Source organism: Bufo gargarizans, chromosome 3 (assembly GCF_014858855.1).
Source record: "Bufo gargarizans isolate SCDJY-AF-19 chromosome 3, ASM1485885v1, whole genome shotgun sequence".
Taxonomy (NCBI): Eukaryota; Metazoa; Chordata; class Amphibia; order Anura; family Bufonidae; genus Bufo; species Bufo gargarizans.
In genome coordinates, this window is record NC_058082.1 from 136,038,843 (window position 1) to 136,053,010 (window position 14,168).

Sequence of the window (14,168 nt, forward strand, 5' to 3'; positions counted from 1 at the left end):
TGTATAGCAAATGAGGACAGTGAAAGCAGACACCTACCTGATTGAATGAAATCCCAATCCTATCATTGTCAGCTTGTCTCCATCCTTGAATATAATACACACCTAGTGGACTCAGTGATGTACAGGATAATAGCATGCATCTGATAATTGGAAATTTGGGGTGTATGTTATCTTTATATATCGTGAGAAATCTTAGCTGATTGATGATCTATCAGCCCAGTATTTCGGAATAAGTTTAGTGAATAGGAAACAGACCCTCTGTCAGCCCAGTATTTCGGAATAAGTTTAGTGAATAGGAAGCAGACCCTCTGTCAGCCTAGTATTTTGGAATAAGTTTAGTGAATAGGAAGCAGACCCTCTGTCAGCCTAGTATTTTGGAATAAGTTTAGTGAATAGGAAACAGACCCTCTGTCAGACCAGTATTTCAGAATAAGTTTAGTGAATAGGAAACAGACCCTCTGTCAGCCTAGTATTTTGGAATAAGTTTAGTGAATAGGAAGCAGACCCTCTGTCAGCCTAGTATTTCGGAATAAGTTTAGTGAATAGGAAACAGACCCTCTGTCAGACCAGTATTTCAGAATAAGTTTAGTGAATAGGAAACAGACCCTCTGTCAGACCAGTATTTCGGAATAAGTTTACTGAATAGGAAACAGACCCTCTGTCAGCCTAGTATTTCGGAATCAGTTTAGTGAATAGGAAATAGGCCCTCTGTCAGACCAGTATTTCAGAATAAGTTTAGTGAATAGGAAATAGGCCCTCTGTCAGACCAGTATTTCAGAATAAGTTTACTGAATAGGAAACAGACCCTCTGTCAGCCTAGTATTTCGGAATCAGTTTAGTGAATAGGAAATAGGCCCTCTGTCAGACCAGTATTTCAGAATAAGTTTAGTGAATAGGAAACAGACCTTCAGTCAACTCAGTATTTTGGAATGCATCTATTCAGCGAGCCCACTATGGCATCTTTTGGGGCTACATACGATTGACTTATTAATATACTGATTCTTTATATATTGAGCAGTAGAGAACATATGATATCAGACGGCAGGTTGCTGTCCTATAGAGTTACATCTCTCCAATGAAGATTACTATTAACTCCTCTTTATTAATTGCTGGCTTGTACATGTGACCAAGATGCTGTATTCTGCACAGTGCGACACTGAACACAACAAATCCAGCGTTTATCATGTTTTCCACCACTTTCTAACACATTTGGCAGCAACTTCCATTTACTAATGATAGGCTTCAATAGAAGAACCGTGTCTTTCTAACATCATTTATATTCATGCATTGACATTATTATAACAGACACTTGTCAAGAATGTAAAAAATATGAAGGATCAGGTTATTCCCCCCCCCCATGTATTTGCAAGTCGCAAATCTGCCAGAACTAGAATAGAAATTAGCCCAGTCACAGCTGTAATTATCCAGCAGGAATAGCAATGGGGGCTGGTATCTAGAAATCCTGGCATTCCAGGGAGTCGGTAGGATTTCTCCCATCATTAGCAGTTGTGAATGTTAAATATGCAACCTAAGTTGTCATCAGTGTATGTGTGGGCTATGGCGTCTCATCGTCTGGACCTCAATATGTGATGATTGTGATTTGTTTTATTACTAGTGTTGCTATATTATTATTATTATTATTATTAATAATATCATTAATGTTGAAATGTCTAGGCAAAATTGACTATATGACTCTTATTCAGACGGCAGATATTATTAGGAGCTATAAATCAGATATTAGGGGAGGATATTGGGTGTCTCCTGATCATCTCGTCGTCTCAATAGTTTCTGGTCTGATAAGCAGTACCAGCTCTTACTTAACCAGTGTCTAAGCTTGTAGAGTCCTCCATCACTGGCAGCACAGCTAATGAATTGTCATGGATTTCCTTATCCTGAATGCAGTGTGTTTGCCTCGGCATATACCCTTCAGCCTATCTTATTCTTCAGCAACCTGTGGTATAACACAAGGAGGCTGCAGTTTAGAACAATCACTGCATCAATGAGACTGCTTAGAATGAGGGAGATTTGGTCACGGCACATTAAGCTTTAAGAGGGAAATTAATTGCTTGCTCTTATAACCCCTGAATCCTAAACCTTCTAGCATCCGACCAGATTTCACTGCAAACCTATCTGGAGCTTACTGTCAGCCGCAGCTTGTAGGGTATATATCTGCACTGCATCATAGCCCTCGTCGGCTCGCAAAAGGTTAAACAGTTAATGCACCTTGGAATTGAAATTGATCTAACCCTGCTAAGGGCACATATGCAATTGGTTTTCATGAAAGACAGATTAAGATTTAAGAGGTGGCTGAAGCCAAAGGGGGATAGAAAAATGTAACACTTCTCAAATATCTAAGAATACTCTTTCATAATTGAATAATGGTCATGAGTAATTGAATGAAGGCTAATGATAAAATAATTACGGAATGTGATGCAATCTGTTGTGTTCCAGTGTTCTATCTATCTATCTATCTATCTATCTATCTCATATCTATCTATCTATCTCATATCTATCTATCTATCTATCTATCTATCTATCTATCTATCTCATATCTATCTATCTCATATATATATCTAACTATCTATAGTATCTCATATTCATCTATTTATCTATCTCATATCTATCTGTCTCTATCTATCTCATATCTATCTATCTATCTATCTATCTATCTATCTATCTATCTCATATATATATCTAACTATCTATAGTATCTCATATTCATCTATTTATCTATCTCATATCTATCTGTCTCTATCTATCTCATATCTATCTAGCTCATATATATATATATATATATATATATATATATATCTCATATCTATCTATTTATCTCATATATATCTATCTCATATCTATCTATAGTATATCATATGTATCTATCTATCTATCTATCTATCTATCATATGTATTTATCTATCTCTCTATCTAATCTATAGATAGGAATATATTATGCATATTGAAATATTATTTATGCGCCTCTTATAAACACCTATTCAGCTGGATTGTCATGCTGGATATCTTATGGTAATCGTCGTCGGTTTGTCAGGTCCTGGCACAGAACAAACTTCTTCCCGAGCGCTTTTCAGATAGTAAATATAAGAGCTGAAATGTACTAGACACTACACGCTTGTGAAAACCCAATACCTTATGGCAATATAAGCTCCACTACCAAGTATATCACTGTGTAGCTGACTGATGAAATATTAAGCAGTGCAGTGAAAAGCCAGTAGGTGGCAGTAATAAGCTGATCTTTATTCTTAGGCTTTCTTTAAAAAAAATGGGGAAAAAAGGACGAGAGGTAGAGAGAGAAGGAGAGAGACAAGAAATTAAGTCAGTCAAAGAGAAGAACTGAGAGTGAAGGTTGGCGTATGGCAAATGGAGGATCACAGGATTTAAGACACCTCTAAACTGTTCAATTTTACCAAATTGCAGTATGTTGCTTGCTTTTTGGTGTTTTCCGTTCCAACATTTCTAATGTATCGTCGCGGAGAGTCTTCTGAATGCTTTGAATGAGCGACTGAAGTGCCAGCACTAGCTGCTGCAGATTGCAGAAACAACAGCGTTTCGTCTAGGACCTAGGGAACAAAATAGCAGATGGGGAAACAAATCAACATATCTCTGCCTTTGGAATGAATTATCTGTGCTTCTCCTGCTCCGAATCTGATCTGTTTTCTTCCCTCACAAAATCAGTGGCATTTATATGCATAGCAGCCGAAGAGAACAATCATACTCGGGACTGGTTGGATAACTGGGTTTTGTATATTCTCTGCATCTCTCCTACAAGGACACTGGAGTAAGTAGAACCATTTCAACCCTTTTTATCCTCAAAGCTATATATATATATACGTATATACTTGTAAACCTTTACCAAAATGCCTCACGCTGAGATGTGTACAACTTTGAGCTCATTCTCATGAAGGCAAAATCCAGACTATTTAATACAATTCAGTGCGGTTTTTTTTGTGAATGGTGACTCCACTTACCACTATAGCATCTATTGTTTTTTTGTTTTTTTGCTTCTCAATGAAAGGTTAATCGCCAGCTCTTTACCCTTCCTTGTCCAAACCAAGCAGTAGTCACTGTGGTTCTTGCTTTAATGTGGAGTCCATTGAGGATTTGCTGCTATTGATTGCTTAGGTTCATCATTCACAATAATCTTGCAGAAAATTACCCAATTTTTGGACAATAGTTTTCATCGAGATTTTAGCTCAACAAATAATGTTTTGAAGACCAAGGAGAAGACAGAAGTGATCAACAGAAGAATAAAATAGGGAGCCCTAAGGGAAATCTAGCTCTGAATGCTGTAACCGTTGTCTATACAACAGTGATTTTTCATCTTGGTGCCGTTTTATAATCTGAGCATCCAGCCATGGTTTGCCTGTTGATTTGTTCCAGCCTGCAGAATGAACTCTGGAATTTAGCTGAATACAATTGTCAGTTGTAAGCTGATGTAGCTACTGGCCTTGCAGAACAAAAAAAAAAAAAAAAGCCCAAGTGTGAAATTACTGAAAGCAAGCTGTGATTGTAATACTTTGCAATTGATAATCAACTTTGACGGGGCCCTTGCATTTTGGATTTTTTCCAGGTAGTCTACAAATCTGAATGTTATTTAATATTCATGAAATTCTGCTTGCAAATAGAGATAATGTGAAGTAAAATAGAAATTGACAGTTTTTTTTTTTAAAAAAAGGACATCTGGCAAGAAACCGACGTTACACTGAAAGCACAGAAACTGTTCTGAAAAATCATTCCATATTATTGCCTTTTTTTGGATCCTTTGAAACTGCCTTTAAATCTTCTTGCATTCTGAATGCTGTTTGCAAGGTGATTGTGGCCAACGCTTTTGCTATCAGAGGAACAATTTTTCTCCCTTGGTTCTCATGGTGCATCAGAAATGTGTAGATTGTAGTCTGTCTAATCTTCTTTAGTAGAGATAGCTATCATCTGCTCTAAACCTTCCAAGATAGGAAAACTTGATTTTCTTGGAAATTGAAATCAATCACCTAATACTGTCATAACTGCCCTCATGTGTCAACTCGCTGGGGGCTTATCTTCTGGATTAGTTTTTGACTCAGCTCAGACTGTACTGACAAAACAATTAGTAAACTGATAAACAGACACTCATTGGGATGTACCGCTTTGTAATTTTTTACTTTTTCTATTGGGTTTCTGTTGAAGCTTTGAAGACTCTAAATTACTCCATTTCAGAAGAAGGGGGCTCCAGAAATGCCATTGGAAACATTAATGATGCACAACTGGAACTGCATGATAGGGGTAAAAAAAATAATTTCAGAGTGTTGCAGAACTCCGCTCCTAACCTGCTGGATGTTGATCCAAATAGTGGACTACTGTACACTAAGCAGCGCATTGACCGAGAGACTCTGTGCAAAAACAGTCCGAAATGTATTCTTTCCCTAGAAGTCTTTGTCAATGACAGAGATGTGTGTATGATCAAGGTGGAGATCCTTGACATTAATGATAATTCACCTAAGTTTCCATCAGACCAGATCGATATTGATATTTCAGAAAATGCATCCCCAGGAACTAGATTTCCATTGACTACTGCACAAGATCCTGATCTGGGCAATAATGGCTTGAAGACATATAAGATGAGAGGCGATAATGGTTTATTTTCTTTGGATATAAAATCCAGGGGTGATGGTACAAAAGTTCCAGAATTAGTTATTCAGAAAGCACTAGATAGAGAAGAACAGTCACACCATACACTCATTTTAACTGCCTTTGATGGAGGTATCCCTCCGAGATCGGCAAATCTGCAAATTAACATTAAAGTAATTGATGCCAATGACAATAGTCCCGTCTTTGAAGTAAAATCTTACACTGTTGAGATAGCTGAAAACTCGCCTATTGGCAAAGTGATAATTGACCTCAATGCTACAGATGCAGATGAGGGCACCAATGCTGATGTTGTCTATTCATTCAGTGGTTATGCATCTGATCAAGTGTGGGAGCTATTTTCAATTGATTCTAAAACTGGTATCATACAAGTCAAAGGTAACATAGATTATGAGGAAATTGAGATGCTTGAAATTGATGTTCAGGCAGAAGATGAAGGCCCCAATCCAATACCTGTGCATTGCAAAGTGACTGTTCTTGTCACTGATGTCAATGACAATTTCCCATCAATTAGCTTTGTGTCAGTTAGACAGGGAGCAATTAGTGAAGCCTCACCCCCTGGTACAGTTATTGCTTTAGTTCGGGTTACAGACAAAGACTCAGGAAAAAATGGACAATTCCAGTGTTGGGTTTTGGGAAATGTGCCGTTCAAGCTAGAAGATAATTATGACAATTTTTTCACAGTAGTCACAAGTAGACCTCTAGATCGTGAAATTCAAGATGAATACAACATAACTATCATTGCTAGGGATAAAGGCAACCCTTCTCTTGATTCTACCAATTCATTCTCTGTAAAAATCTTGGATGAAAATGACAATCCACCATCTTTTTCTAAAAGTATGTATTCGCTACAAGTATCTGCAAACAATATCCCAGGAGAATACCTTGGTTCCGTTCTAGCACAAGATCCAGATTTGGGGCAAAATGGCACTGTATCCTATTCCATCTTCCCCTCATATATTGACAGTGTTTCCATCTCTACATATGTCTCTATCAACCCTCGAAATGGTGCTATTTATGCGTTGAGAACTTTTTATTATGAATTGACCAAATTTTTTGAGTTCAAAGTAATCGCAAAAGATTTAGGATCGCCACATTTAGAAAGCAATGCCACTGTGAGAGTGTCCGTACTAGATGTTAATAACAATGCGCCAGTCATTGTTTTGCCAAGCCTACAGAATGATACTGCAGAAATCTATGTGCCCCGGAATGTGGGAATAGGATACATTATAAGCACTGTAAGAGCTATGGATATTGATTTTGGAGAAAGTGGAAGAGTAACTTATGAAATCATCCAAGAAAGTAAAGAACACCTCTTTGAAATAGATTCAGTGACTGGAGAGATCAGGCTGCTCAATCCACATTGGGAAGATATTGCTTCAGTTGTAGAATTGATCATTAAGGTCACTGATAATGGAAAACCTTCACTTTCAACTGTAGCAAAACTTATCATTAAGGCAAATTCAGACTGTTTAGGCTGCTATGAAGAGGAGGGTAATGTTATAGGAGAACCACGGGACTGGGACATCTATTTGCCTGTATTGGTTGCTCTAAGTGCAATATCCATTATTCTTTTTGCTGCAATGGTCACAATAGTTGTTAAGTGTAAGAAGGAGAATAAAGAGGTTGGCCCATATAATGGCAGAACTCCATATAACGCTCAACCAAAGCTAGGCAAAATGAAAAAGAAGAAAATCAACAAAAATGATATTATGTTGGTACAAAGTGAAGTGGAAGAGAAAAATGCAATGAATGTGGTCAGCTGCCCATTATTAGTTACATCTCCAATGTACTTTGATAGTCAGTCCAGACTTCCTCTCAGTTCTTCTCATTCAGGAGTGATGTACCTTACTCCTACATCCAGTAATCAGACTGAGTCTGAAGGAACTGTTGAATGTCACAGTCACAACGAGATAGGACAAGTCAGATCATCAACTGAGAAAACATCTACCTGGATACCATTAAAGAAGGTAGGAACAGTCATTCATTTTAATATTTAATAAGTGGATGGATGAATAGACATACATAGATCAAATACTGTCTTTATTTTCTTTTGACTTTAGTGTTGTCATGCAAGTCCCATTTCATATTGGTTCTGTGATCTATGTTGATAGTATTTACGTATCTGTTAGTCCGTTTCTCTACCCTTTGTACACAATCATGACATCCATTGTCTTTTCCTATGATTTCTAAAAGTTTGAGGTCTCTTAGGAAGGTATTTGCTTGTATATATTAATGAAGCAAATGTTCTTGATGGCTTTTGCAAAAGATTAAAGTCCTCATTGATGTATTTTATTTAGACAGAACCCATTTAATGTAGTAGATTGTTTATGTTGTTTTGGGCTATGACTAAGCTGATCTAGAGAAACCTTATTGATGGTAAATAAAAAAGAGCAACTCAACTCTCTTTGTTAAATAATATATATAGGGCTGAAACAATCTAAATGGCAGGAGACAGAATGAAAACCAATGCACATGAAAGAAGGTATAAACTAATACAGTACAATGAAATATAGGAAATAAATTTCAATCTCCAGCATTACATTATCAACAGGGGCAGATGTACCATAGGTGCAACCTGTTGAGCTGCATAAAGGTCCAAAAGGGTAGGGGCCTACCTTCACCTTAAATGCTGCCTTCTGATACCTTTTTGATTTTTATGGCAGGAACTGAACTAATGTATTGAATTCTTAGGTATTTGTGGGTTGTTAGTGAGACATTATGAGGTTCTGTATAATTAGAGGTTTGAGATCAAGAGGCCAATTCACTGGTTCTGTATAGGGGCCTCTCCTCTCTCTCTACTCCTGCCTTATCAGTTAACACAAGAGTAAGGCTATGTTCAAACCTGCATCACTGAATTCCATTTTATTTGCATCATAGGAGCAAAAAACTGAAATTCAGTTGTGATGAATCCGTTACATAATGGACTCCAGTGGTGCCATTGACTCATAAAGTTGCGTCATACTGTCTATCATTTTTCTAGAAAAAATATAGCTGCGTGTGACAGAGCCTCAAACGCAGATTTGAACAAAGTCTTATGAATTCTAACTTATAATTAGTGAGCACAATATGTGGGGTATGTGACAAGGGTCTTCATGGTATGTGTTAAAGGGTATTGCATTTTCAGCAAACAAAGCTCATTCATTGTGCTTGAAAGGTTTCAATATGCATTCTATATCAATATACCATGATTTCCAACATCTCTGTGGCTAGCCACCCAGCTATGCAGAACACTGCAGTATGGCCCCATCCACTTGAATGGATCTGTACTTCAGTTCCCCTGCACATTTGGTGGCCAGGGCAACACTGGGCAAGGAAAGATTGTGAGGGGGTCACAGAGCTGAATTAGCGCTGTGATTGTAACATTCCCAGGATTGGAGAAGGTCCCAGATTACAGACTCACACTGCTCATAAAGTCATTGTGTATCCAAGCAATATGTCATCAAAAAATTTGCCCAAGTTGGGGAGATGTTATAAAATAAAAAACAAAACAAAAAAAAAAACATATACTCCCCAGATATATCCACCTGCCTTTCAATTACTGTTGCTGTAACCCCCACTTCCAGTCTTTGTTTACTTAGTTGCAGCAGTGACATAGCCATATACCGTATGTGACCGCTGCAGCCAGTCATTGTGATTGCCTACAGTGGCCACATGGAGTATACGCCTGCGTTATCACTGCAACCAGCTAAACACAGACCGGTGGGAGGACCAAAGAGGCAACACTGAGTATACAGTACATTCTTTTATTATTTCATAACATATACCTCTTCAACAACTCAGAAAATCCCGTTAATGATTGATTATGGTGTTAGGATGACGGAGGATGTTGAACCATTATGAGCACATGCAGACAAAGCAGCAGTAGTACTCATTTGTAGTAATGTAATACAGTAATTATGCAAATACAGCAATTCTAAAAATTAGGCCTTTTTATGATGAGTTTTACCCATTTTGACTCCTTAAAATATGTCTGATTGTATCCCTTTTAATTGGTTTCTCTTGCATGGTGCCTGCACCACATGAAAGAGATGGGTCCATTGCTAATACATTTTTTTTTGTGTGTCTTATTTTATGTCTGTGCCCTTTTGAATCATTCACAAGCACGTGTAATATATCAATGTATATGAAATTGATTTTGCTTTGCAATATCCCTTCTGAAATTATAAAAAAAAGGAAAAAGGTAGCAACATCTCATGCATGTAAAGCAAACATCACTCATGTTTTTTTTAGAAAACAATTTCAATTTCTATAAGGGTGCATTTACATGACTGTATGTGTTTGGTGGTCAGCAATTGCCTATTCTTCTCTGCAATTGCGCAGAACGGAAGTGGCGTGGAGCAGGTTGGTACGATTTTTTCCATAACTGCGTCAGGTTGCGGGCATCAATGAAACTTTTTTTTAACTCCTAGACAATCCCCTTAAGGCTCAACATCTTCTGTGTTTTAGGGGGGTTAAATTAGCCAGGAACAATCTGGGCATAATTGATACATTGGGGGACATTTATCAATAATGGCGTAATTTGCACTGAAGAATACTAACATTACAAATCACCTCATTATATAAAAAAGGTGCACGTCACTTAAAAAATATGACTTTTTAAAATCTAAACTTGATTATTCGCCTATTTTTGATTGATTTGTAAACAGAAATGTGCCATTTCATCTGCCCCTGCCAGACCATATTTGCGAGTTTTGAAGCATATTTGCAACATTTCCACTGGTAAATTACAACTTTTGTCCACTGACTTTTTTTTTTTTTTTGATGATGACAAAACCCTGTTGTTTAGCTCATTTATATTCGATAAAAAAAAATGTCCTGTTTTAATACTTGCCTATGACTTGTTTCCATGATGAGTAAGTTTTCTTTTCATAAATACAAATTTTTTACAAAAGTCACATCTTTCTGTCATTAAATGTGTTTTTTTTTCTTTTTTACACAAAAGACCACCACTACATTAATTATCCGCAACAATTTGAGCCAGTTCTGCCGATATGAGGATGATATATGAGGCGTAATATGTGCCAACTTGATAGCCCCGCCCACTTTGACATTTCTAACTTATTTCTGGCGTGATGCATTCTTTATAGTGAAAATTCTGGAGAAAGCAGTTGATATATTTGGTGCAAATCAAAACATCAATCTTTTTGGTGCAATTTATGCCATAATTCTGGTGCAACGTGCTAAGTAAATGTCCCCCACTGTGTTATACTTAGTGAAGGGTCAGAGATGTATGAAACGGAGATTTTTTTTTTTTTTTGTGTAATGGACTTCCTCGACAGGCCCATTACTTTATCTGTTTTGTCTTGAGACTTTTAAAAGGTGTAATTTGTAACATAGTAGTAACATAGTACATAAGGCCGAAAAAAGACATTTGTCCATCCAGTTCGGCCTGTTATCCCGCAAGTTGATCCAGAGGAAGGCAAAAAAAAAACCCTGTGAGGTAGAAGCCAATTTTCTCCACTTTAGGGGACTATAAACTTCCTTCCCGACTCCAATCAGGCCATCAGAATAACTCCCTGGATCAACGACCCCTCTCTAGTAGCCATAGCCTGTAATATTATTAAGCTCCAGAAATACATCCAGGGCCCTCTTGAATTCCTTTATTGTACTCACCATCACCACCTCCTCAGGCAGAGAGTTCCGTATTCTCACTGCTCTTACCGTAAAGAATCCTTTTCTATGTTTGTGTACAAACCTTCTTTCCTCCAGACGCAGAGGATGTCCCCTCGTCACAGTCACAGTCCTGGGGATAAATAGCTGATCGGATAGATCTCTGTACTGACCCCTGATATATTTATACATATTAATTAGATCTCCCCTCAGTCGTCTTTTTTCTAAAGTGAATAACCCTAATGTTGATGATCTTTCAGGGTACTGTAGTTGCTTCAGTCCAGTTATTACTTTAGATGCCCTCCTCTGGACCTTCTCCAGCTCTGCTATGTCTGCCTTGTTTACAGGAGCCCAGAACTGTACACAGTACTCCATGTGTGGTCTGACCAGCGATTTGTAAAGTGGTAGGACTATGTTCTTATCACGGGAATCTATGCCCCTTCTGATGCAACCCATTATCTTGTTGGCCTTGGCAGCAGCTGCCTGACACTGGTTTTTGCAGCTTAGTTTGCTGTTTATTAAAATTCCTAGATCCTTTTCCATGTCAGTGTTACCGAGTGTTTTACCATTTAGTATGTACGGGTGACTTGCATTTTTCCTTCCCATGTACATAACTTTACATTTATCAGTGTTAAACCCCATCTGCCACTTATCTGCCCAAGCCTCCAATCTATCCAGATCCCTCTGTAGTAGTATACTGTCCTCATCAGTGTAAATTACTTTACACAGTTTAGTGTCATCTGCGAAAATTGATACTTTACTATGCAAGCCTTCTACAAGATCATCAATAAATATATTGAAGAGAATAGGGCCCAATACTGACCCCTGAGGTACCCCACTAGTGACAGTGACCCAATCTGAGTGTGTACCGTTAATAACCACCCTCTGTTTTCTATCACTGAGCCAGTTACTTACCCACATACAGATGTTTTCTCCCAGTCCGAGCATTCACATTTTATATACTAACCTTTTATGTGGTACAGTGTCAAATGCTTTGGAGAAGTCCAGATATACGACATCCATTGATTCGCCGCTGTCAAGTCTAGAACTTACCTCCTCATAGAAACTGATTAAATTAGTCTGACATGACCGATCCCTCACGAAGCCATGCTGATATGGCGTTATTTGCTTATTTCTGTTGAGATGCTCTAATATAGCATCTCTCAGAAAACCTTCAAACAGTTTACCCACAACAGATGTTAAACTTACCGGCCTATAGTTTCCAGGCTCTGTTTTTGGCCCCTTTTTGAATATTGGCACCACATATGCCATGCGCCAATCCTGTGGGACATTCCCTGTCAGTATAAAGTCTGCAAATATCAGAAATAAGGGTCTGGCTATGACATTACTTAATTCCTTTAGGATACGGGGGTGTATGTCATCCGGTCCTGGCGATTTGTCTATTTTAATCTTTTTAAGTCGCTGATGTACTTCTTCCTGGGTCAGACAGGACACTTTTAATGGGGAATTTATTTTTGCATTCTGCATGTCATCTGACAATTTATTTTCCTCAGTGAATACATTGGAGAAAAAAATATTTAACAGCTTTGCTTTCTCCTCATCGCTCTCTGCGACTTCCCCCTCATTACTCTTTAAAGGGCCGACACCTTCAGATTTATACTTTTTAACATTTATATAATTGAAGAACATTTTAGGGTTAGTTTTACTCTCTTTGGCAATTAATCTCTCGGTCTCTAGTTTGGCCGCTTTTATTTGTTTTTTACATGTTCTATTTTTTTCCTTATAGTTTTTCAGTGCTTCCGTGCTCCCCTCCTGTTTCAGTGAGTGATCAACAAATTGCTGTAAATTTTCAGATACGTATTTTATCATGTGTATTGGTGGATTATGTGTTTGGGATTTTGATGTCTTGTGAATTCCCCTTAAAGAAGAGCCAAAGACTCCTCTTTCAAAGTTGCCTCCCACACCAAGCACACGATCCCATATGGAATGCATCTTCTTTTGGCTGTGCAACAGGTTTCATCCTAACATTAAAAGCATTGCTCCCAATTTGTGCTTTGCTAATGAGCTTCTCCCTCTTATTGGCAACATATCGAGACCCAACAAAGCAAAACCGAAAAATCCTGATGACATGACTGAAATGAATTCCTTGTATCTGGTAACTGTTCTATTCAGTGATAAAATTAAGGACCATAACAAAGTATCCAGAAATCTGTTTCCTAGGTAAAACAGATATCCAGATATGCAAAATGATTCACATTTATTAACAGGCTTACTGAAATTTAAAAATGACAACTGAATACAATTCGACCTGACAAAGTGCACATTTTTACTTGATAAACATTCATTTGAATCTTAGAATCTTTGAAATTAAATTTTAGAATTTGCGATTGCAAATAAAATTAGAGCTGTTAACTGCTATGTGTGAAGCTAAATGCAGATCTCTCTAAGCAGTGACGGATGCTCTTTTCCTTTTTACAGTGAAAGTCAATATCAGGACTCAAATTAAAAAGGTTATCTGGAATTCTTAATTTTTAGTTAAATAGCAATAAGAGAGGTTTTATTTTTATTTTTATTTTAATCTCTCCTTCCTATTATGCTTTCAGTTCTCAGTACATCAAGGTTCCCTGGGCCTTTAGAAACTATGGAACACTGATTTCCATGCTGTGACCATGTCCTTATGTGTCATTGCAGTATGCTTGGCTATACTGTAGATTAACACTGGGGTCTTTTGTGTCATTATGCTTGACTATAGGGCAACACCTTGGTCTTATGTGTCAGTAAGCCTGGCTATAGGGCAACACCTTGATTTGTATATGTCAGTATGCATTCCTATAGGTCAATAACTTGGTCTTATATGTCCAGTATGCCTGATTAAAGGGCAACACCATGATTGTATGTGTCAGTATGATTGACTATTGAGCAACACCTTGGATAGATGTGTCAGTATGTATGACTAT

At 37.7% G+C, this 14,168-nt stretch overlaps 1 protein-coding gene across 5 annotated transcripts in view; it reads left to right on the plus strand.

The window, feature by feature from the left end:
- PCDH17 (protocadherin 17) overlaps positions 1–14,168 on the plus strand; it is a 207,795-nt gene that overhangs the window by 7,772 nt on the left and 185,855 nt on the right. The window contains exon 1 of one of the 5 annotated variants that reach the window (XM_044285931.1): positions 3,355–7,607. The exons of the other annotated variants lie outside the window; for them this stretch is intronic. Within the exon in view, the coding sequence (XP_044141866.1) occupies positions 5,130–7,607 (2,478 nt within the window). The 5' untranslated portion in view covers positions 3,355–5,129. Of the gene's footprint in view, positions 1–3,354; positions 7,608–14,168 lie in introns of those variants that run through there. 5 annotated transcript variants of the gene reach the window in all.